The 24,607-nt window shown below is 40.1% G+C and overlaps 1 protein-coding gene across 1 annotated transcript in view; it reads right to left on the bottom strand.

The window, feature by feature from the left end:
- The window catches only part of exd2 (exonuclease 3'-5' domain containing 2), a 53,412-nt gene that overhangs the window by 4,762 nt on the left and 24,043 nt on the right, over nt 1–24,607 (bottom strand). The window contains exons 5-8 of the mRNA XM_060828325.1: nt 19,528–19,657; nt 13,634–13,962; nt 2,598–2,704; nt 667–802 (exon numbers count right to left, since the gene is read on the bottom strand). Of these exons, the coding sequence (XP_060684308.1) occupies nt 667–802; nt 2,598–2,704; nt 13,634–13,962; nt 19,528–19,657 (702 nt within the window). The remainder of the gene's footprint in view (nt 1–666; nt 803–2,597; nt 2,705–13,633; nt 13,963–19,527; nt 19,658–24,607) is intronic.

Genomic DNA, 24,607 nt, shown 5'->3' with positions numbered 1-24,607 from the left:
TTCCTCATAAATTTTACATATCCCAATCATGACCCCCTCAGTCTCCTCTGCTCTAAGGAAAACAAACCCCAGTCTATCCAATCTCTCTTCATAACTTTAACATCCTACGACATCCTTCCTGCACCCTGTGGGTGAAATGAGTTTTAAAAATCCTCATCTCCCTTTTTTGTCTTCTATCATTGATAGGTCTGCTTTCAGCTACCATGAGCCTCAGAATGCAGAATTCCTTCCACCTCTCTCTCCTTCAAGGCACACTTGAAAAACATATTTGACCAATGTGTGTTTAGACTGTTCCAAGATCACTTCACATCGTTAAATTTTCTCTGATAATGCTTCACCTAAAGTGCTTTACTTTAACATTCCATAACATTAAGGGTACTGCGCAAGCATAAGATGCTTTTGTATATCAAGTCAATGCCTTATGTCAGCATATTCCAATATATTAAACCAGTTTGCAGACTGATGTGGAAGTGCTGAAGCCTGGAAAAGCTGAGGGTAAGGTGAAGTCCAATTTATAATAAGTGTTATACAATCAGGTCAGGGCAAGCAAAATATCCAAACTTCTAAGTAAATAATATGTACAGTAATATACAAAAGCATCTCTATTACCTATGATGGATGAGTAAAAGATATCAATGTTTATTCCAGTGTCCAACAACACCTCACCTGATGTAAGACTCTCTCTTGCCACACACAACGCAAAGGTTTTCCTTGGTTGTCAAGTAATAATCTTCTTGAGATTCAGGTCTTCCTGATGGTTCAAACTTCAACTTCACAACAAATGGGTCCTCACTGATGAGCTCTAAATAAAAACACACATTCATTCAAACTCAGAACACAACATTTTTAGATTTGAGGAACAAAAATATTATATCACCTTCCTAGCCACGATTCAGGTTAATGTGGACACATCTGATGGCAGCCAAATAGAGTCAATTGAGAAGGATAGACAGGGGGAGCCCCTGCTTTAACCCCAAGCTGCTAGGCTGACAGACACAGGAATCTTAGAAAACCCATTTAACACTCCTGACCAAAAAGCAGCAGGAAGACGTGGTCACTCTACTACGGAAATTTAAAGGAACCTGCAGAGATCAGCCAGGGCTTACCTCACTAATAATTCATAACAAAAATGTGGGAGAACACCACTCCCTACCCCATCCCAATACTGTTCTGCTGGAATTTGCACTTGCAGCCCTTATCTTAAAAATTGCTCACATTGTGAGAAAGAACAATATCGACACTGTTGCTCTTTCCCAAGTGTGAACCCATAGAATACAGCAGGGGAACTGACAATGCACCTCTTAGCTGTGTATTGACTTTCAAGTGTGAAAGACAGAAGGAATGACACATTTTTATTAGGTTAACCAAACTGATCCCTGGGATGGCATATGAAGAGAGACTGGATCAGTGACAACCATATTCACTGAAGTTTGGATAAATGAGGCCAGATTTCACAGACACCTATAAAATTCAACAGGACCAGACAGGATAAATGTGGGAAGGGTGTTCGCGAAGATCCAGGAGTCCAGAACCAGGGGTCACAGTTTAAGGATATGGGATAGGCCACCTAGAACTGAGTCTAGATCAGAGTGGTACTGGAAAAGCACAGCAGGTCAGGCAACATCCGAGGAGCAGGAAAATGGATATTTCAGGCAAAGATTTTCCTGCTTCTCGGATGCTGCCTGACCTGCTGTGCTTTTCCAGCGCCACTCTAATCTAACTCTGTCTCCAGCATCTGCAGTCCTCACTTCCATCTAGAACTGAGATGAGGAGAAATTTCTTCACCAAAAGAGTGGTGAGCCTATGGAATTTCCTGCCACAGAAAATGGAGTGGAGGCCAACAGATTGAATATTTTCAAGGAGGAGATCTTATAGTAAGACATATCTTTCTAAGGGGTAAAGGGTTTAGAAGCTATGAGGAGAAGCAGGAAGAGGATACTGAGTTGGATGATTAGCCATGATCATACTGAATGGCAGAGCAGATTCGAAGGGCTGAATGGCCTATTTGTGTTCCTATTTTCTATCTGTTTTCTTTGAACAGAAAGCTTGTTAAAAATATAGAATGATTAACATGCACAGAGTCATCAAAATATTGAACAATGGATCCTCAATTAGAAAGGTAGAAATTATTTAAGTTGGAGCTGACTCCTTAATGGGCCAACAACAGAACCAAAGTTCACCTGGTAATGAAGTTCTGAACCTTGGTGGAATCTACTCTTGACATTACAACAAAGAACAGCAGGCAGCACTCCAGACTGATAGCCAAGGCTGCGACGAGTCCAAGTTTCCCTGAAGCCTAGTTCCAGAAAGATTCTTGTATTTGCCTGCAAAGTAGACCAATCCTTTGTACCCCAGGATCATCTCACTGCGCCATCACCAACCTTAAAGGAATCCTGCAACTCTGGCCGTCAGTCAACTGGACATGCCTGGGAATGGGGGATGTGTGTTGTGTTGTGGGTGTGGGTGTGTGTCCGGTCTGTCTCTCTCTCCTGTCCATAACACATACAACTATTTTCATTATTCTTCTGTAATTCATTGTTCTCAGCAGTGGCAGCATAGTTCAGTCTCTTTTGCTCTCAAACTGAAGACCAACCTACCCCCAATGCCCTTGTCTATGTACCATTGAGCCTTCTTCCTGTCACAGGTGCACAGAGGTTGTCCATCGGGAGCATGGAGGAAGCAATTGTCATAGAGAGGCGATTTCCTGCAAAAAGTGAAATAATTAGCAATGATTCCCTTTGAAGTCATCATCAGAAACACACCTGCAGAGCACCTGAACAATCACCTGCCATGAATAGCACAGCTCCATGTGCTAACAGAGGCTAACATTCAAACCAATGACAGTCAACCTTAATCTTTGAAAATGCACTCATTATCCTTGCGCACAACTTGATTTCCTGATGTCAATGCTTTTTGTCACACTTTATGTCAAATGCAAGTGACTTTCAGATTTGTGCATTTAACGTGGAGACTAACTACTGGATTCCTACAATGTTTTTTGAAAAGTTTTCACCAATGATTCCCCCGAAACCTCTGCAATTTAGTTTTCTTAAAAACTTGGATGAAATAAAATGCAGAATTTACAAGAACGTTTTTTAATGCTTGCTGAAGTTTTACCTGCAGACTACAAATCTAATTTTTGGGTTGATCAATTTGGGTTGCCCAGGCTGGAGACTAGGAAAACTACATCAGAATTGTGCAGCTGAATATGTGCAGAATATTTAACTGCCCAGATTACACAGTACTGTTCAGCCAGCTACACTGATGAAATATTCCAACAACTTCTGACCAAGATTTTCTTGAAAAGTTAACTCTTTGAATAGTAGTTTAGAGAAACATTTTAAAATCTTCATTTAGATAAAACATATATTGAGACTTTGAAAAGAAGTTATGTGTTATACAAAAGGAAGTGGAAACTGCTGATTACACACCGTAACATGCATTAAGCTAAGAAACGAAACATTTCCTCCCCATCTCTAGAATCATAGAATCCCTATAGCGTGGAAGCAGGCCATTTGGTCCATCAAGTCCATACCGACCCTCCGAAGAGCATCCCACCCTAACCCTGTAACCCTGCATTTCCCATGGCTAACCATGTGGCCTATATATCCCTAGATTCTATACGAAATTTAGCATGGCCAATCCACCTAACCTGCACATCTTTGGACTGTGGGAGGAAACCAAAGCATCCACAGGAAACCAACACAAACATGGGGAGAATGTGTAAACTTCACAAGTCGACGAGGGTAGATTGGAACCCAGGTCCCTGGTGCTGTGAGGCAGCAGTGTTGACCACTGAGCCACCGTGCCACCTGTTGTCATGTAAAACACTAAAGAGGGAATGTAATGAGAGAAAATGTGAGTTTTGCACTTTGGCAGGAAGAATAGAAGAGGTCAATGTTATTTATATAGGTAAAGACTGCAGAAACATGCAGAAAGGTTTGGGGTCCTAATGCATGAATCACAAAACGTCAGCAGACAATTTCCACAGCTAATAAGGAAGCAAATGGAATACTGGCCTTTATTTCAAAGGGAATGGATTATAAAAACAGGGGAGTCTTTCTAAAACTTTACAAAGTTCACAAGTTAGACCAGATCTGGAATACCATGAATAGATTTGGTTTCCCCAATGTAAAAAAAGATATATTGGTATTGGAAATAGTCCAGCGAAGGTTCATTGGGTTGATCCTAAGTATGGAATGACTTTCTTATGAGAGAGTCGAGAGGTCAAGTAGTTTGGGCTTGTACTCATTGGAGTTTCGGAGAATGAGAGGGCACTTTATTGAAACATAAGATTCTTCGGGGTCTTGACAAAGTAGATGCAGAGACGTGGTTTCCCTTGTGAAAGACCATTCATTTAAGGCAGAGACAAGGAGGAATATTTTGTTCCAAAGAGTGTGTGGAATTGTTTATTATGGAGGCCTGTCAAAGCCGGATGGTTAAGAATTTTTTTGAGGCTGAGGAAGACAGATTTCTAATCTTTTAGAGAATCAAATGTTTTGGGGACAAGGCAAGAAAATAGTACTGAGAATTATCAGATCAGGCACGAACTAATGGGCTAAGCAAGAATCAAAGTTGTGGAATAACACCAACATTCTTAAAAGGAATAATGGGAGCACACTGCTCTTCAAAAACGAGAAGTAGAATTCTGGCAAGATATCCCACAAAAGAACACAATTAATATTTTGAGTAACAGATCTTGGAGGCACCATAACAATTTGTATTTACACAGCATCTTTACCACAATAAAACAGCACAAGGCATTTCAGATGAGCATCATCCAAAAAGCTAATAAGGAGCTATAAGACAAAAATGTAAAAATTTGGTCGAAAGGGCTGGTTTCAAAGAGATTCTTAAATTATGACAGAGATGGAGACATTTAGGGGAGGGAATTCTGCAACTGAAGGCTTTAAATGCAGAAGCATGGCTGTCAGAGCAGCACAAAAAATACCAGGGGCTTGGGCAGGCAGAGAGACCTTAGAGAGTTGGAGGAGATTGCAGAGATGAGGACAAAGACAAGGCCATGAAGACATTTAAGAACATCGAGGCAAATTCTAAGAAGAAAAATAAAGGAAGCTCAACCTAGCCCCAAGTGGAAAAAGAAACTTCACAATGGTTTGGGGAAAGATGAGGGGAAACAGAGATCATGATATAAATGCTGCCAGAACCACATTATTCCAATAAAACAATCAATGCTTGTGGCACCTCAACTCAATTGAAGATTGATATAGAGGGCTTTGATAATGAAGTCATTATGCACTGGTGTCCTGCACCAGTTTATTCTTCCTGGTCCCCACAACCTTCAGCTGCTTCAGTGACCTTCAGTTTGCACAAGGTCGGAAGTGGGAACGTTTACTGATGATTGTACAATGTCCAGCACCACTTGCAACTCCAAACCTAGACAGACAGGGATAATTGAGGGACTGGTAGGGCCCTCAAGATTAGATGAAAAGAGGCCAGGTACTGCAGGTAATGATGCATTGGAATCTGGTGATATTCATTTAGATTTAAAGCTGCCTGAGCATGAGGAGAGTATGAAAAAATACTGGAGGAAAGAAAGAGTCAAAAAACAGAAATAGATCATTGGAGAGAACTGTAAATGGAAAATAAAAACAGGAGGTGAAAATGAGAATTGCAGCTGGAATTGCGAACTAAAATTAGAATTGCAAAAGGAAAAGAAAGCATAAGCTTAAAATGATGTGACTGAAACAGGAAATGCACTACAGTGGAGAGAATCTGAACCATAATTTGAAATCCAGTAAGGAAATGTTTAAGTTTGCATAGGTCCTACTCAAATTAGAGAAAAAGATTGCAGAGACACTCTTCATGTGATTTGAGAAAATGGCTAAGGTTGCACATTGCTGATGGGAGTAAGTTGACAGGTTAAGTACAGGAAATTCATGCATCACTCTCAGTGGAGGTTTCTCAGGACAATGATGTTATGAAGACAACTATATTGATGGCATGTGAACTAGTCCCTGAAGTATTTAGGCAGTGTTTGGAATTTTAGGAAAACTGCCAGAGCTAACCTGCACAGGGAATCCCTGACTTATGAGCGATCGTACTTACGAACATAATCTTATGCAAGGGTCTCATTTTAAAGGTCCAACATATGAATATTTCCTGTACTTATGAACAGCTACTTTATGTTGTCCTGCATTGAGTTCCGACTTGCGCTTGGGCTCGAGAATGGAACCCAGGGGCTGCCTGTATTGAATTGAAAAGGATTTAGCAAAGTGATTTTGGTATGCTGGATAGAAGCATTAGAAGCTGAAACCACGTATGAAGCTGTTAGAGAGGTTATGCACTTAAAAGAATTTTTAAAAACCCACTACCTTCTGTAATAAGAACCCATGGTGAGGGATAAAGGGTTGCATCTCCTAGACAGACAGCAATAATGCCCAATGATTAATAGCTAATCCATGAAATGTAACCTTTTATCCCAGTCAGTGTCAGAAATACAAAAAGCACAGAAAAGTAAAAGGAAGGTGAAAGCCAAGAACGAATAGCTGGGAATACCCCAGGATCTCCTCCTCAGATCAAAGGCAAAGTACTAAGGGTGGAAGTGAAAATTGGAAGCCAGTGTGTTTCCACTGTAGAAAGGTGGGGCCTTTGTTTCAGAATGCTGGAAGCTGAGACTCACTGGAGCTCTTAAGAGTGCGTCTGAGTTGGAAACTCAGAAGGAAAAGGCCACGGAAGATAGATAGCAGCTTTAACTATAACGAAGAGACACTACAGTGAGTGCAGAAGTTGTACATAGGGTAGATGAAAGATTTGAAGGGATTTTATCTAAAAATAAGCTAACCCCCTTTTCTTCAAAGAGAGCATCCAAACTCATAACTACATTAAGGGGTACAGAGGTTATTTAAATCATGCTGCTGGAAGCCCAAAGTGTTGGTAAATGGATAAGTGGAGAGTATATCCAGGTTCCATTGTACACTGCCCAATTGGATGGAGACTTGTTGGCTGCACAAGGGGTAGTTAAGAAATTATCTAGCAGCAGTGAAACCTACGGCTTTGCCTATAACTACGAAAAACCCATCTAAAGCTAAGAAAACAGAACAATCGTCAAGAGTAGGTTCTGGGTATTTTTCCATCATGTAGTGACCAGAAGGATGGCTAAACAAAGTTCATCACTAGAGGTCATAGTAACAATGCATGTAAAAAATGTTGTTAGAGTGGCTGAAATGACCTAAGGAAGAGAGTTCAAAAGAAGCATTTGGCATGTTTTTATTAATTGAGCCTCAGGATGCTGCATCTGTCTGTCTGTCCACCCTGAAGCTGAGGGTAAGTGCCATTACATCAAAAACAGAGTTCTGGTAAGGAGATATCCTCACTAATCACAGAATGAAGACTGGATGGTTCTTCATCAAATAGTGGTTTGCCTCAATACTGTAAGGAGATATGAAATTCTTAATGTAAGGCATGTAAGAATATACAAAATGCAGGCATTGATATACATTTATTTTATCTAGCCAAGATTCCATAAGGATGTAGTGCGGTTCTGTAAAACATATCACACATATCAGGTGGTGGGAAAATAACAGGTAATGAAACTACTACCTTTGAAACCCATACCAGTTTTTTGCAGAGCCATTCAGTTGAGTGGTAGTGGATTGTGTAGAAGCATTACCAAGAAGTGAAAGTAGGACACCAGGATATCCTTACAAAAAGGATAAATCTTACCAGACTACAGGGCTGCTCTCATTAGAAAGAGATGACTGGTAATGGTTTAATCTGAGCATCATGACATGTCAGGAAAGGGGAGAGGTAGAGAAAAATAATCCTTCATAGCAACCTCAATCAGTACAGAAATTGAACCCACATTATTAGTATCACTCTGCATCGCAAACCAATTGTCCAGCCCATTGAGCTAAACCGATCCCAATTATGGATATGACAACCTGATTTACCTTTAAGGACAGGTACAGCCACGGCAGCAATAGATAAATTAATTCAGTTTTTCAAGCATTATTGACTAACACTTGGAAAAACTTAGAATCCTAAGCAGACTGTATGTTTAAAGATTTCCAGGAAATCATTAGCAATTTGAGCATAAAACAATTGAAGTCAACTGCATTACATCCACAAGCCCAGGAAACTTTGGATATCATCAGGCACGTAAATCCATGATTAAGGCATACTTTATTGAAAGCCCATGAATTTGGACAAAGGATTAGATTTCTTACTATTTGCTGCCAGATATTCCCCAAATGAATCTCCTGGGTCTATCTATTTGAACTGATTTATGGTCAGGAGATTAAAGGACCGTTAAATTGACTAGGGAGAACTTCTTGAACCAAAAAGACAAATCTGCAAAGTTGAATTACGTGTCTAGCAAAGCTCACAGGAGCATGTAGAGCACAAGAGAACCTGAAAATCTCTTAGGCAAAAATGTGAAAATAGGCGGATAAACATTCAGCAACTACTTTTCAAGCAAGAGATGACATATTGGTAGTGTTGCCTCTGCAAGGTGAGCCTCAAAGCGAAATTTAGTGGTCCATAAAACATAGTTAGGAGCGTTAGTAAAATGATTTATCTGGCAAATATACCAGGTCATTGGAAGAATTGGTTATGCCACATAAATGTGTTGAAAATATATCATCATAGGGAACAAGTGTGTCGAGGTTGCAAGAGTGGTTGAAGATGACACAAGAAATAAGAGTAAGGTAGGAGAGGCAAAACTCATACAGCCTCACTCACGTGAGTGTTCGGACAGTTCATAAATTGAGTCATAGAAAGTTACAGCACAGAAAGAAGCCTTTTGGCTCATCATATCTTTGTCAGTCATCAACCGTCCATCTACTGTAATCTCATTATCCAGCACTTGGCCCGTAGCCTTGTGTGTTATCATGATTCAAATGCTCATCTAAATACTTCTTAATTGTCTTGAAGATTCCTGCTATTACCATTCTTCGAGGCAGTTGAGTTCCCTCTGGGTGATAAAACATTTCCTCCAATCGTCTCTAAACCTCATGCTCCTTACTTTAAAATGGTTACTGATCCCCCCCACTAAGGGGAAACATTTCTTTCCAACTATCCTGTCTAAACCCCTCAGAACTTTATACACCTCAGTCAAATCTCCTGCTCAGTCTTCTCTGCTCCAAGGAAAACAACCCCAGCCTAGCTAGTCTCTCTTCATAGCTGATTCGCTCCAGCCGAAGCAACATCCTGGTAAACCTGTTCTGCACCATGTCTACTACAATTATATTCTGCATATAGTGTGGCAGCCAGAACTAACTGAACTTATGTACAGCTTCATCATAACCTCCCTGCATTTGTATTTAATGCGCTGACTAATAAAGGCAAATCCCATATGACTTCTAAATAACCGTATCTACCTGCCCTGCTGCCAAGTGGAGGATCTTGTGAGACTACTGAGGAAGCGTGAGGTAATCTGTAAAGATACACCTGGAACTACAATAGCTAAACATAATGTGGACATAGGACAATCAGGACCCATAAAATAGTATCCTTATCGATTGAGACAACAAGGTGGAAACAAAGATTAAAGTAGCTGGAGTTCACCAGTACTATTGGGTTATTAAATTAATTGGATCAACTGGACTTTCTATAGTTCTAGAAAGGTAAATATAGTCACATAGACAAGTTCATATCGAAATCCACAATTAGAAGACTGCATTGATCAAGTTGGTTATGCTTAATTCCTTCTTAAGATTAATCTATTGAAGCGCTATAGGCAAGTGCCAGTGACATCACAGGCTACTGAAATAGCTTATGTAGCACCAAATGGTTTGCATTAATTTTGAGTGATGCCATTTGGATGAAAGAACACCTCAGCTATATTCCAAAGGCTTATAGATTGAGTTGTCGTTGATGTTCATAACTGTAATTTATTTAGACAAAATTATGATATATAGTGTCACATTGGAAGAACATAAATGATTTGGATGTGAACATAGGTGGAATAGTTAGTAAGTTTGCAGATGACACCAAAATTGGTGGTGTAGTGGACAGTGAAGAAGTACAACAGGATCTTGATCAGATTTGAGCTATAGGGAGAGGCTAAATAGGCTGGGGCTGTTTTCCCTGGAGGGTCGAAGGCTGAAGGGTGACCTTGTAGAAATTTATAAAATCATGAGGTGCATGGATAGGATAAATAGATAAGGTCTTTCCCCTGGGGTGGGGAGTCCAGAACTAGAGGGCATAGTTTTAGGGTGAGAGGAGAAAGATATAAACGGGACCTTAAGGAGTAACTTTTTCACGCAGAGGGTAGTGCATGTATGGAACGAGCTGCCAGCGGAAGTGGTGGAGGTGGGTACATTTACAGCATTTAAAAGACATCTGGTTGGATAAATGAATAGGAAGGGTTTAGAGGGACATGGGCCAAGTGCTAGCAAATGGGACTGGATTAGGTTAGGACATCTGGTTGGCATGGATGAGTTGGACCAAAGGGTCTGTTTCTGTGCGGGCTGTACATCTCTATAACCCTATGTAGAAGGCCTGTTTAAGCAATTATAGTTGGCTAGTTCAGTCATAAATTGAGCTAGAATTCAGGAAAGAAGAAGTAATTTACCCAGGTCATACCATAGGTCAAGGACAAGTGTTACAAAAGACAGTGAGACTGAATGTTCTAATAGAACTCACTGTTCCTAAAGCTAAACAAGAACATAGAATGTTACAGTGCAGTACAGATCCTTCGACCCTCAATGTTGTAGCCATAACATTTTTAGGAATGTGTAGACTTTACCAGAAATTCATGTGTAATAGCCGTGCCTTGAACAAATTTGTTAAAAGAACAAACAAAAATGGCACGGTCAGCAGAACACCAGCTCTTGAGAAGCTGAAGGGACAATCTAATAAGAAACAGTGCTGGTTGTCCCTATTTTTCAAGACTTTTCAAATTGGAAATTGATGAAAGTGACTTGAGTGCAGTTTTCTTGCAGGATGAAGAATCAGCAATAGAAAAGCCAGAAAAAGAGAGGATTTAAGGTTGACTGGCACTTTAACACTTTGAAGTTTACATCTGACACTAACAAGAAAATACTAATTTACACTGAGGAAAATGAATTGCCCTTCAGTGAAAAGTCGAAAACCAGGAATTTCAGGCTATTTAGATGGAATTTTTTTATTGCAAATATTTAAATTTTATTCACATTGCCATAAAAGATAATATAATTGATGATACATTGTCCAGAGTGATAAGTGCTAGGAATAAGTTAGAAGTTTCAGAAATTCTAAGATCGCAGATTATAATATAAGAATCCAGTAGCACCACTGCAGTTTTGTCTCTCAAGACCATTTCCTGTTGTTCTCAAAAAATAAGTTTGTCACCGTGACATCATAGGCTAGGAAAGTCTCCAAGTCCAACTATGCATCAGTTACACTACCCAACCCTGTAAAAGATCTGAGGAAGTGGAAGCTCCATTCCTTTCTGCTTGTTTTGCAGCCAGATTCTACAGCAATCTAACAGGAATCTTCCAAACTGACACCAATATTTAGAAATTAAAAGTTTATGTGAGTTGCACCAAATATCATTCACATTCTTGATTTACGATTCAATTTGTCTGGAGCAGACTCTATCAATTAAACTAATCGTGTCCTCCGATCTGGTCAAGTTCTGGGTTTTCTCCAGGTGCTCCGGTTCTGGCCCACAGTCCAAGATGTGCAGGTTAAGTGGATTGGCTCTGTGAGATGTGTAGGTTAGGTGGATTAGTCACGGGGATTGCAGGATCGTATAATGGGGAGGGGGGTGGGGGGGGGGGCGGTGTCTGGGTTGGATGCTTTTCGGAGGGGGTGTGGCTGAATTGCCTGCTTCCACGCTGTAGCGATTCTATAGTTCCAAATCAAAATCAAGAGACTGAACAAATTGCACTGGTTAAAAAAGGCTCCTCAAATTATGCACATTTTTATGGAAACAGAGAAATCTGTAGGCATGTCTTAAAACAGATTATATTTGCTAAGAAACTAGCTAGTGAACACTGACAAAAACAATTTTTTCAAGTGGGTTTTAAATGACTTAGAGGTACGTGAATGGACATCCTAAAAATTTGTACTTTTGGTAATAGACTTAGAAATATATATCAAGAAATGCTTAATAACTACTTTCATAATACAAAGGAACTGCTTATGCTTATTGCTGTTTGTGGGGTTTTGCACATTCCCTATTTTACTGTGGTTAAAAGTATTCATTAGTTGTAGAGAAGTATTTTCGGATGCCCTGAGGTAATGCAATGTATTATGTATGATAATATGGTGACTCTGTTCAAAAGATGCAAGAGGTCCAGGAATGAGGCAAGATGCAAAAATGGAGAATGGCTATTTCATGGCAGGGAGCAGGTGACCAGTACCTATGAATCAGTGCAAGCAGAGAAACAGTAGATTTAGGAGACATAGGGACTATTAGGGCTGGTAGTGTTCAAGAGTTTGAAGAAAGAATAAAGTAAGTACATTTTCAAAATAAATCATACAGCATTTTGAATACTACAAGAGAAAATATAATTAGAATTTTAAGGCTTATTCAATTTTCAGTTGAACCAAAAATTTGTACCATTTACACTACCCACCCCTATCAAAGGCCTGGGAAAGTGGAAGCTCCGTTACTTCCTGAACCTTTTGGATAATACAGTTATAGCTACTTGTACTTTTCAAGTTCCAGTTTTGGCTCTATTTTAAACAACATTGATTAATTCAGCATGACAATCTGGAGATTCCTTATGTTTGGTAGGAGTTTAAATGCAACTTCCTACACTCAGACTGTGGCAAAGTAATTGATTAAAACGATAAATTTCAATATCACAATAAACTCTTACTCAGAAGAAAGGGCCACTTGGCTTCAGTGATTTTAAGGAACTCTCAGAGTTCAAGAGAGCAACTAGAACAGGTTCTTAGATCATTCCACTTTTACACTTCGCAACGCAACAAAGTCAACCTTGGCCAAGCGTGATGTACAAGGTAACTTCAGGAGAAAGGACAAGAGCTGAAGGGCAAGTGTTCAGAAATGGTCCATTCACTGAAATGGTAGGAGAGTAAGGAGACCAATTTTCTGATCAAAGCATCAATTTGAGGGGGAAAATCAACAAAACTGTGTATGAAGGAAACTGGTAAAGGATCATCAGCAATTTTCCAGCCCCTTTTCATATAGGAAAAAAGCTGCCACCTATTTTATTCTCTCTTATGAATCACAGCCACACATATTAGATTAGATTACTTACAGTATGGAAACAGGCCCTTCGGCCCAACAAGTCCATATCGATCTGCCGAAGCGCAACCCAAACATTCCCCTACATTTACCCTTTACCTAACACTACGGGCAATTTAGCATGGCCAATTCACCTGATCTGCACATCTTTGGACTGTGGGAGGAAACCGGAGCACCCAGAGGAAACCCATGCAGACATGGGGAGAATGTGCAAACTCCACACAGTCAGTCGCCTGAGTTGGGAATTGAACCTCGGTCTCTGGCGCTGTGAGGCAGCAGTGTGCCACCATGCCACCCACTAAATGTGGAAACACAAGAATGCACCAATACCAGCTCTTTCTTAACCACCAGCTAGCACACTGCAGCACCAAGATGACCTGATCATTTTCAATCACATAAGGAAATCCCAGCTACAGATATACTAGATTGTGTACAAGTTAGAAATTAACACACAAACTATATCTATTTTACCTGGCAGAATATCCAACTCCTAGCGGTTTGTGTTGCGTTTTTCTTGGATCTGGGGTGTTCAGGTGTGATGCAGACTTCTGGTTGGCCCCAAGCTTCTTGTTTCGCCGTCTCTGTTGCGAGTTCACGTCTCCTGTTCCATCTTCCCCTCTGCTACTTCCCATCTTGCCCTTAAATGGGACATCTATCAGGCCCTGGCACCGTGCCAGCATCTGCTTCCAGGTGGGCTCACAGTCACATGGCACACAATTTTCAAGTAGTGCAGAACCAAATCCCAGCAGCTGAAAGAACAGAGCCACTGATATCTGGGCATCTTGTGCAGCGTAGGCAACCTGAGGGCACAAAATAGAATGCAGAAGTGAGATACAAACCAAAACCTGTAAATGTGTCAAAACAAATAGCTCTGTGTAATAAGAGACTGGTTGGTGAATACTAGAGACATATGAACAGGAGCAAACCATACAGTCCCTTGTGCCTATTGTGCCATTAGATTATGGATACCTTTGATATAATCACATGTTTGGTGAATATAAACACACATCAATCTCAGATTTAGATCTAACAACTAATACAGCACCCACTGCCATTTTCTGAAAAAAAGCGTAACATTTTTAGATGACCCTTAGTGCGTGGAAGTGTCTTCTAACTGAACTCCCGCAATTTTTTTCCCAATACTAGATTCCTCAGGCAGTGGAAATAACTTCTACAAATCTACCCAATCAGTGCTCTTAATACCTTGAAAACTAGAATTAATTTTACACTTTGTCTTTCAAGTTCCCGAGGAAAGGTCCTTAAATTATGTAATCTGTCCTCATCTGTCCAGGTTACATTTTTTGTGAATCGACACTACGCTCCCTTGAAGGTCAATTTGTCCTTGCTAAGGTGTTTGTTTGTTTTCAATGCTTCTGAAGTGTCTAACCAGAGCTGTGTATAGCTGTATCATGGCTTTTGACAGCTCATACTTTAGTCTTCAAGATAAAAACATTCAGCATTTTATTAGCATGTTTTACTCTCATTCAGACACATCCTTGATAGCTTCATGACATGAATAAATGGACCTCCGCTGTTTCTCGCTTTTCACCATTTAAAAAACCATTCTGGTCTATGTTTTTTGGCCCAAAGTGGATGACCTCACACTTGCGTATACTAAAATTAATTTGCCACATTTTAATCTCAGTGATACTAACATTTATTATCATGTTTAATAGAACAAATGATCTAAGGCTCTACACAGGGGTATTAGAAAATGATACCAAGCCACATAATGAGGTATTCATTCAAGTGATAAATGTCTTGCTTAGAGAGGTAGGTTTTAAGGATATCTTAAGGGAAGGAAGCAAGATAGAGAGGAGGAGAAGTGCTGGGAGTGAATACCTGAGCTTAGGGGCTCAGATGCTGAATATATGGCCACCGATGGAAGAATGATTCAAGTTCAGAATCCTCCAGTGACCAGAATGAGAAAAGCACAGATGTTCCGGGGCCATGTGGAACCAGAACATTAAATCTTGTTTAAAACTTTGGTCACCAGGAAGCGGGTATTGCTGCCTGGACTGCATTTGCTGCTCATCCCTCAAAAGGTGGTGGCACCTTCTTGAACCAGTGAAGTCAATTTGCTGTAGATGTACTCAAAACAACGTTAAGGAGGGAATTTCAAGACTCTGAGCCAATGATACTGAAGGAACAGTGATATATTTCCAAGTCAGGATGGTGTGTGGCTCAGACTAAGATACCTTAATGAATTTATGCAGAGCGTCGGCATTTTCTACACAATTAATGTTTCTGGTCTGAAGTACATTACCCAGAAGTGTGGTCCATGCAGAGTCAACTGAGGCATTCAAGAGTGCACTGGATAACTAGAATTTTTAGAATTAGAATTCCTACAATGTGGAAACAGGCCCTTTGGCCCAACAAGTCCACACCGACCCTGTGAATAGTAACTCACCCAGGCCTATTCCCCTACCCTATATTTACCCCTGACTTACCTACACATCCCTGAACACTATGGGCAATTTATCATGGTCAATTCACCCAACTTGCACATCTTTGGATTGTGGGAAGAAACCAGTGCACCCGGAAGAAACCCGCACAGACAGTTGCCCGAGGCTGGGATCGAACCCGAGTGCCTGGCGCTGTGAGGTAGCAGTGCTAACCACTGAGCCACCATACCACCCTTAATATTTGAATGTGCAAAGGTATAAGGAGAAAGGCAGATGAATTGCACTAATCCATAATTGCTCATTGTGATTGCACCAGCTGTCGAATGTGCTGAATAACATCCTCCAGCACCATAACAATTTTGCGATTCTACGAACAGGATGGGAGATTTGAGGGAGGGAATTTGAAAATAAGGATGGAAATTTTAAAATCACAATGATGACTGATCGGGATATAGCACTCAGTGAGTACAGGAGCGATAGGGTCTTGATGTGATACAAGACAGAGGCAGTGTAGCTTTAGAAGACCTCAGGTTAAGGGGGGATAGAATGCGAAAAAACAGCCAGAAGGCAATGGAGCAGCCAAGTCCAAAATTATCAAGACATTAATGAAAGCTTCAGCAGCAAATGAGCTGAAACAAAAACGAAGTCAGGATATTTTGATACCAATTTCAAATTACTGACTTGGTTATGATGATTTGGTGAATTCCAACCCTGATGCAAGATGAGCTTCCTTGGGGGTGACTGGCATGATGGCCTTTTCTGGTGGAAATACACAATATTGAACACATTTTCCATGTCCTTATTTTCACCAAAGTCAATTTTTTTCTTGACTTCTCTTCAGTCTTTCTCTGATGTAATTGTCAAAGTTTTGTATTGATCGCTTGTAAGTTTCATTTCCTCGTCCCTATTTACACCTCTCACTATCTATCTTGTCAACTTCTGTTATTCTTTAGAGCACTCCCATTTACCATATCCTATTTTTATGCATTCTTTATTTTTGTTAAGTTTTGTTTCACTTTATTCTTCACTTCTCAAGTCATCCAGGGATTGTATTCCCACCAAATGTTAGTTTTTGAAAATCTCCTAATAACTGACAAGAAGAAATTAGATTAGATTACCTACAGTGTGGAAACAGGCCCTTCGGCCCAACAAGTCCACACCGACCCTCCAAAGAGAAACACACTCCCTTATATTTACTCCTAACTAATCCATCTAACACTATGAGCAATTTAGCATGGCCAATTCACCTAACCTGCACATCTTTGGACTGTGGGAGGAAACCGGAGCACCCGGAGGAAACCCACGCAGACACGGGGAGAATGTGCAAACTCCACACAGACAATTGCTCGAGGCGGGAATTGAACCCAGGTCCCTGGCGCTGAGAGGCAGCAGTGCTAACCACTGAGCCACCGTGCCATCCATCCTGTTATTTTTAGCCATTTTTACTGTGGGAAACCTCAGTTTCAACCTACTGAAGTTGGACTTGCCTAAATCTATCATCTTAGTAGATGGCTTTTCTCCCCTTTCAAATACATTGGACACAACGATATTATCATCACTATTTGGTAAATAAACACACATCAATAAAGCCATTTCTCATTACCAAATCTAATATGGGCTGGCTCTTTTTGGGTCCCTGGAATATATTGTTCCAGAAAACTACATAAACAACAGGATAATTCTGCTACTTTTTTAACAGGTGCCTATTTATTTATTCAAATGAAATTCGAACTAAACTCCTTGCATTAAAATCTGTCTGTCTTTACTACATGATAGTCCAATCTCTGGTATTAGTTGTGAGTGAGTTAAAGCAGAGGGCCAAAATGTAACTCCCAACTCAGTCTTAAATCCTTTCCATTTCTTAATTCTACCCTTTACATTTTAACTGCCTCTCATGTTCGTGATGGGAAATTGTGCCATTTTGACACAGCCTGTGCCAGTGGCTCAACCTCTCCTCATTCTGCTATGGTTTAGCAGTAACACTGCCTCTTTGAGTCAGAAAGTCATGGGTTCATGTCTCACTCTAAAAACTTGAGCAGAACATTTGAGGGGGTATGTGCCATCAGAAGTGCTATTTTTTAGGTGAGGTATTAAACCAATGTTCCACATGTACACTCAAATAGATGCAAAGAAGGTCAATTAATTCAGTTGGCTCGATGGTTGCAGAGTGATGCCACAAGCATGGGTTCAATTCCTGTACAGGCTGAGGTTATCCTGAAGGACTCTCCATCTCAGCCTTTCCCCTTGCCTGGTGAGCCTCAGATTATATCATTACCAGTCTCCCCTCTTTAATAGTTACCTGTCTTAAGGTAGAGCAGGCATGTTCTCATTGATCTGCTCAGCATTAATCTCTCAAACAACATTCTTAAAAAAGATAATCTAGTTATTATCTAATAGCTACTTACGAGAGCTTACTGTGCACAAATTGAATGCTGCATTTTCTACATTACAGCAGTGACTTGAGAATACTTTGGAATGTTGAAAGCATTAAATTCATTGTAAAAATGCATATTATAACTGAGATCTTACTGATGTCACCATTTACTGTCATTAAGTATGTGCTCAGCAAGGAAATATGACATTCTTTTTTTTTAAATAAAGTTTCAAAACAAGCACTTGATGTTACTGAGAGCCAAATTAAGCCAGCATCCTGAACATGGTGACTACTTACATTTATAAAGTTAAAAATCACACAACACCAGGTTATAGTCCAACAGGTTTAATTAGAAGCACACTTGCTTTCGGAGCAACGTTCCTTCATCAGGTGATAGGAGCAGCGCTCCGAAAGCTAGTGTGCTTCCAATTAAACCTGTTGGACTATAACCTGGTGTTGTGTGATTTTTAACTTTGTACACCCCAGTCCAACACCGGCATCTCCAAATCATGACTACATTTATAAAGGATGTTTTATCTGTTAAAAGGTACTAATGTGCTCTGCAGGAACCTAATGAAACCAAATATTTTACAGCCAAAAAAAGAAACGGTACAACAGATGATAAGGAAAAAGTCCCTTAAATGAGAAGACAGGTGTAGAAAGGGAAAATCAAGGGAATTCCAAAGATGAGCTTCTATTTTGATTACATACAGTAAAATAAGAGTAAATTAAGGCAAGAGACAGCTGCCAAAGGTGGAGCACAGAAAGTCAGGTACCATATAATCCCTATGGTGTGGACACAGACCATGTGGCCCAACAAGTCCACACCGACCGTCCAAAGAGTATCACACCCAGACCCATGTCCCTAACCTATAATCCTGCATTTCCCATGATGAATGCACCTAACTTACACATCACCGAACCCTATGGGCAATTTAGCATGGCCAATCCACCTAACTCGCACATCTTTGGACTGCAAGAGGAAATCGGAACATCCGGCAGAAACCCATGCAAACAAAGGGAGAACACGCAAACACCACACAGACAGTAGCCCGAGGCTGGAATTGAACCCGAGTCACTGGCACTGTGAGGCAGCATTACTAACCACTGAGACACTGTGCCAATGTGTGCAACAGTTGAAGATCACAAGAGACCAGGGTTAGAGGAAAGCAGAATTTTGAGGACATTACAAAAATAGAGATTTAAGGTTTTGGAGGAGTTGAAACACAAAAATGGGAATTTTAAAATCCATGCACCTTGCAGTCAGTGAGCATAGGGATGATGCTTGAGTCAATACGAGTTAGGAAACAGGCGTAGAGTTACATAGGAACTGGCGTTTACATGGGAAGAGAGGAGATTAACTATACTTTAGTCTGAAGAAAGGATGGGGTTTCTGCAGCAGATGGGCCAGTGACAGATGATAGCAAGAAAATGGAAGCTGTGATTGGGAATCACCAGAGACCTTTCCAAATCTCTGTTGAAATGGAACACAAAGGAAATGACTTACCTCTCAAACAAAGATACATGAATACAAAGTGCTTGCAATATTCCAAATAATTTTATAAACTTTCCTTTAACAAGAGTACCTGTTCGTTGGAGAGTTCTTCTGCCTCCCAGTTGCTACACCGCAGATGGAGAGACTTGTCAAGGGTATAATTTAAGACGTCTTGAGCTAAGGACTTCAGACTGGGGGAGCACGCAAAGCTATTCTTCCTGCTGTAACAAAGAAAAGGGGACCTGGATTAATAGCAGAAAACTGCTTTAAATGTACATCAACTAAACAGGCAGCAAGGTAACTCAATACAGTAGATTATAATTTAGCATCAGGCATCCTTTAAAAGTATCATAATAAGTTTGAAGTAATTTGAAGTAATACATCTGACCAGGTGTGGTTGGAATCTAGATAAAAGTAAGCCAATTAACCCTCATTGTTCAAAATTCCAATATATCATACCCCTTTGGAATACATTAAACTATTACAGTTTCAATATCAATCCATAGCACAGAACTCCAACAAAACCAACACCTTTCCCTTTGACTCATGATGAAGAGAATTTCAATGGCCTCTAAACTTTCCCTAATTTGTTCTTATTTTGCAGGATTCAATCAAAGTAAATTCTATTCACTCCAACCTCAATTCCCAATCTCACACATATTCATTGAAAACTCATTGCAGGTATCTGTAGAACAGCTGACATTTGAGGGGTTGGTTGTCCAGTAGGTATTTTCAATGGTAAAGGGGACTCATTGTTTGATGCATAACAATTTCTACATTACAGCAAAAGTATATTTGCCCTATGAGTGCACAACAAAGTGCAACTGTTTTCTGGGCTATTTTCTGACCATTTTTCTCATCAGTAACTGCAAAAGTACACAAAACTTGAGATCATATACTGTAGCATTAGGCACCCTTTAGAAGTACCATAATTACTTCAGATTTCAGTATGAACTTATCCAAGGAATTCACTGCTATACTTTGAAAAAGTCCTCTGCCCTTCCTGCCTGTCTATAAAAGACTGTGGAGGTCAGGTTATTGAGTATATTTAAAATGGAGATAGATAGGTCCTTGATTGTAAAGGGAATCAAGGGTTACGGGCAGAAAGTGGGACAATGGGGTCGAGAAACTTATCAGCCATGATTGAATGGCGAAGCAGAATGGATGGGCTGAATGGCCTAATTTCTGCACCTGTGGTCCGAGGATCATATGCTTCCAAAAGCTGAATTCAAACGTGATAGTTTTATCCAGAGTTTGACTCTGTGAATTACATCAGATTGTGTAGCATTTCCAATGTTCCAAATACCTCAGTATCATTCAGTTGTGTTGAGGAATATGCTTCTACTTTGCTATAAATAAATTTGAAAACCATATACATTTCGAAAGTTGTATCATGTTGAAATTTACAGATTTTTAAAGAGACACTGGGTGTGTGCAAGAGACGGAAAAGTAAATGATTGCTTTCTGAATATACATCAGTTGCAAGCTTTTTGCATACTGCAAAAAGAACCTAAGAGAAAGACTTACCTCATTTCATATTAATTACATTTCAAAAACGTTCAAGCCTATACTATAATAACAGAAAAGATCACTCTAATACACTCATTCCTAACACTCAGGAGAGACAGAAGGACACAAGAGCAAGAGAAAAAGAACAGGAAGCTTCTCTATTTTATAAAGAAAGTTTAAAATGAAACAAAGCTTCTGTTAATGTTAGATTGATCTAGTAAACAGGCATTAATGTTAAGTGTTAATATCAATACTTGGAGTTAAAGAGTAAGCAGGTGAGGGGTGTTAATTGATCAATTTCCCATCCACTCCAAGAGCATGCAATAACATCTCTGAACAAGTTGATTAGAAAATATCTATCAGAATGATTATCCATATTATTAAAATAGCCCTCACATGTGTACACACATAGCACATGGCAGGAGTGTTTGTATTTTTTTATATACACTACCTTTTTACTCGAACTAATTACATTGAATCATTAAGATTATTGATGCTATATTACTGTTTGCCTTCTTCAACTGCTGCCTACATTTCAGCACATACCAAGTCCTGTTCAGCTATCACATTAACTGCTGCTGCTGTTGTCACCATATCAAGATGAGGCCATACATGACATCACCAGGCTGGCGTTGGAGATTGGGGCTGATGAAGTGAGCTTTGCCTCCTTGGCGGAGTAGATTTCTTGATTCATTGAGGAGACAGGGAGAACTGAGACAGTGAACAAATCAATAAGCTCTCTGTTCAGGGAAGGAGTCGTGTCTTGGTCTGGCACGGTGGCTCAGTGGTTAGCACTGCTGCCTCACAACACCAAGGACCAGGGTTTGATTCCAGCCTCCAGCGACTGTCTTTGTGGAGTTTGCATATTCTCCCTGCATCTGTGTGGATTTCCTCCAAATGCTCTGGTTTCCTCCCACGGTCCTAATGTGCAAGTTAGGTGAATTGGCCATGCTAAATTGCCCGTAGTGTTCAGGGATATGTGGGTTAGATGTATTAGTTAGGGGAAAAGTAAAGGAATAGGGTAGGGAAATGGGTCTGGGTGGGATACTCTTCAGAGGGTCAGTGGGGACTTGTTGGGCCAAATGGCCTGTTTCCACACTATAGGGATTCTCTGAACTCACCTTCAAGTTTGGATCCAGTTAATATTTCCTCGCGTGGGACAGATAGAAAGAGAGGGTAGCAACAGGAAAAGTCCTCTGGCTATGGGGCAAGTGAGATGAAGTGGGAAGTTTGGATGGAAGACAAATTGATGAACAAGAGGCGAGAAGCAAAGATACAGTGTTCTAGCAGGCCATTTAGTGCAAGGCTGACAGAAACAGTATGGTAGAAGGGTTGGGAATATAATAGTAGTGAGGTGGTGGAGGAGAAACATGAAGTGGAGGACAACATGTAAAGGTTGAGGCCATATTTTCGTCACAACCATCAGTCTGATGCATCAAATGGTTGTTGCCTGCTTTGCCCATCGTAATTCGCCATAATGCCTGCCCCTCCTATCACTGTCCCCAAGCCCTCAATTACTGAGATTAAGTGAAATGAAACAAAGTACTGTGGATGCTGGAGATCAGAAACAAAAACAGAAATTGCTAGAGAAACTCAGTGGATCTAGCAGCACCTGTGGAGAGAAAACGGGGTCACTGGGTTTAAAACTTTAACTCTGTTTTCTCTCGATAGATGCTGCCAGACCTGCTAGATTTGCCCAGCAATTTCTGTTTTTGATTAAGTAAAAAGGATCTATTCTTGGTCATTCCATTAAGCATGAAAGGAACTGAATACATAGCATCACAGTCAAGCTGACAGCATAGCATTTAAAATTACAGCATGCTTAAAATTACATTTGTGTAATTTTTCCTGTTTGCATAAGTTGGGAATTGGGAATTAAAATGAACCATACTCCATAAGATTTATAAATTGATCATTTACAGCTAGGTTTGTAGACATTCTTTACAAGCATAAAAATTATTGGACTAACATCACTTATATCAGACTCCAACAGTACCAATAATCTAGATAGTTACTGGAGTATTAAAATGCTTTCCTCAATTTAAAGTCTGTGTAGAGACGATTAATTATTATGGGTCAATGTGAATTCAGTTTCCTAAGGCCTTTTGTAATTTGTTATAGAACCACTTGAAAAAAAAGGATTTCCACATCTATAATGTTTAAAAGCCAATTTAGAGCACTGAACAGTAAATTTGAATATCTTTGCTTCCTCACTCTCCACGGGAGTCGTACCGGAGGATTGGAGGGAGACGAATATTGTTCCTCTTTTCAAGAAGGGGAATATGGAAATCCATTCATTTAATTCAATTTTGTTTGAGAGACAATAATTTTTTTGAGAGCAAGTTGTTAGATGGGCAATTAGCTTTCGAGGAGTTTCTTTCCATGGCAGTTACTCTCTGATCAATTTTCAAAATGTCTGCCTTCTTGTACCTGCCAACACTGGATCGTCTCATTGGTTTGATGCTGGCAAAACAATAAATTCAAACTCAATTATGCTTTAGTATCCTGGGGCATAGTTTAAACTGATGGATTAAATTTGAATAGTTGTCAAAACAATTACCAAAACTCAGGTATCCATTTCACAGCCAAATGTTACATATTTTCAATTTTCCACTATACTCTGGAACTGCCGACTGGCTGTATACACTGGTGTTTATAATCTCTCAGTTCAGAATATCACTCTCTCTCTCTCTCTCTTAAAGGTACAGTGCACACCTTCAACTTCATAACAGTACTTAAAAATTGATAAGGGACTAGAAGCGATGAGACGCATCTGAGAATATTATAGGGAGTGAGACTGGAAACTTCAGAGGCACTGGCAACAATCTTTCAATCTTCCTTGGATTCAATGATCATGCCAGAGGCCTGGAGATTTTCAAAAGTAACACCCTTGTTCAAACATGTTGTACGGATAAGCCTAGCAACTACAGTCCAATAACTTCAGTGGCGTGGAAATTTCTTGAAACAATTATTTGGAATAGAAGTAATAGTCACATAGGAAAGTGTGGGTTAATTATAAAGAGCTGGCATACATGGTCTTCTAGAAGGCATTTGATACAGTATTAAGTAGCAGACCTGTAAGAAAACTTGTAGCTCATGGGATAAACAGAATAGTAGCAACATGGATACAAACTGGCTTAAGGATAGGAAATAAAAGAGTAATGATTAACAGATTTTCCAGGCTGGAGGAAGATTTGTGTTGGAGTTCCCTAGGGATCAACCTTGGACCCTTGCATTTCCTGATATATATTACTGATCTTGAACTTGGTGCACAGGGGACAATTTCCAAAAAGGACATTGACAAGTCGGTGGAGTGGACAAATGCATGGCAGGTGAAGTTCAATGCAGAAAAGTAAAGTGATAGATTTTGGGAGAAAGAACAAAGGAACAGAGTATGAAATAAAAGATTTACGAGGATGTTGCCTGGGTTGGAGGATTTGAGTTATAGGGAGAGGCTGAACAGGCTGGATCTGGTTTCCCTGGAGCGTCAGAGGCTGAGGGGTGACCTTATAGGGATTTACAAAATTATGAGGGACATGGATAGGATAAATAGACAAAGTCTTTTCCCTGGGATCGGGGAATCCAGAACTAGACAGCATAGGTTTAGGGTGAGAGGGGAAAGATATACAAGAGACCTAAGGGGCAACTTTTTCACGCAGAGG

Source organism: Hemiscyllium ocellatum, chromosome 8 (assembly GCF_020745735.1).
Source record: "Hemiscyllium ocellatum isolate sHemOce1 chromosome 8, sHemOce1.pat.X.cur, whole genome shotgun sequence".
Lineage (NCBI taxonomy): Eukaryota > Metazoa > Chordata > Chondrichthyes > Orectolobiformes > Hemiscylliidae > Hemiscyllium > Hemiscyllium ocellatum.
Note: the sequence above shows the minus strand (reverse complement) of the source record. Positions and strands in the feature narration are given on the sequence as shown.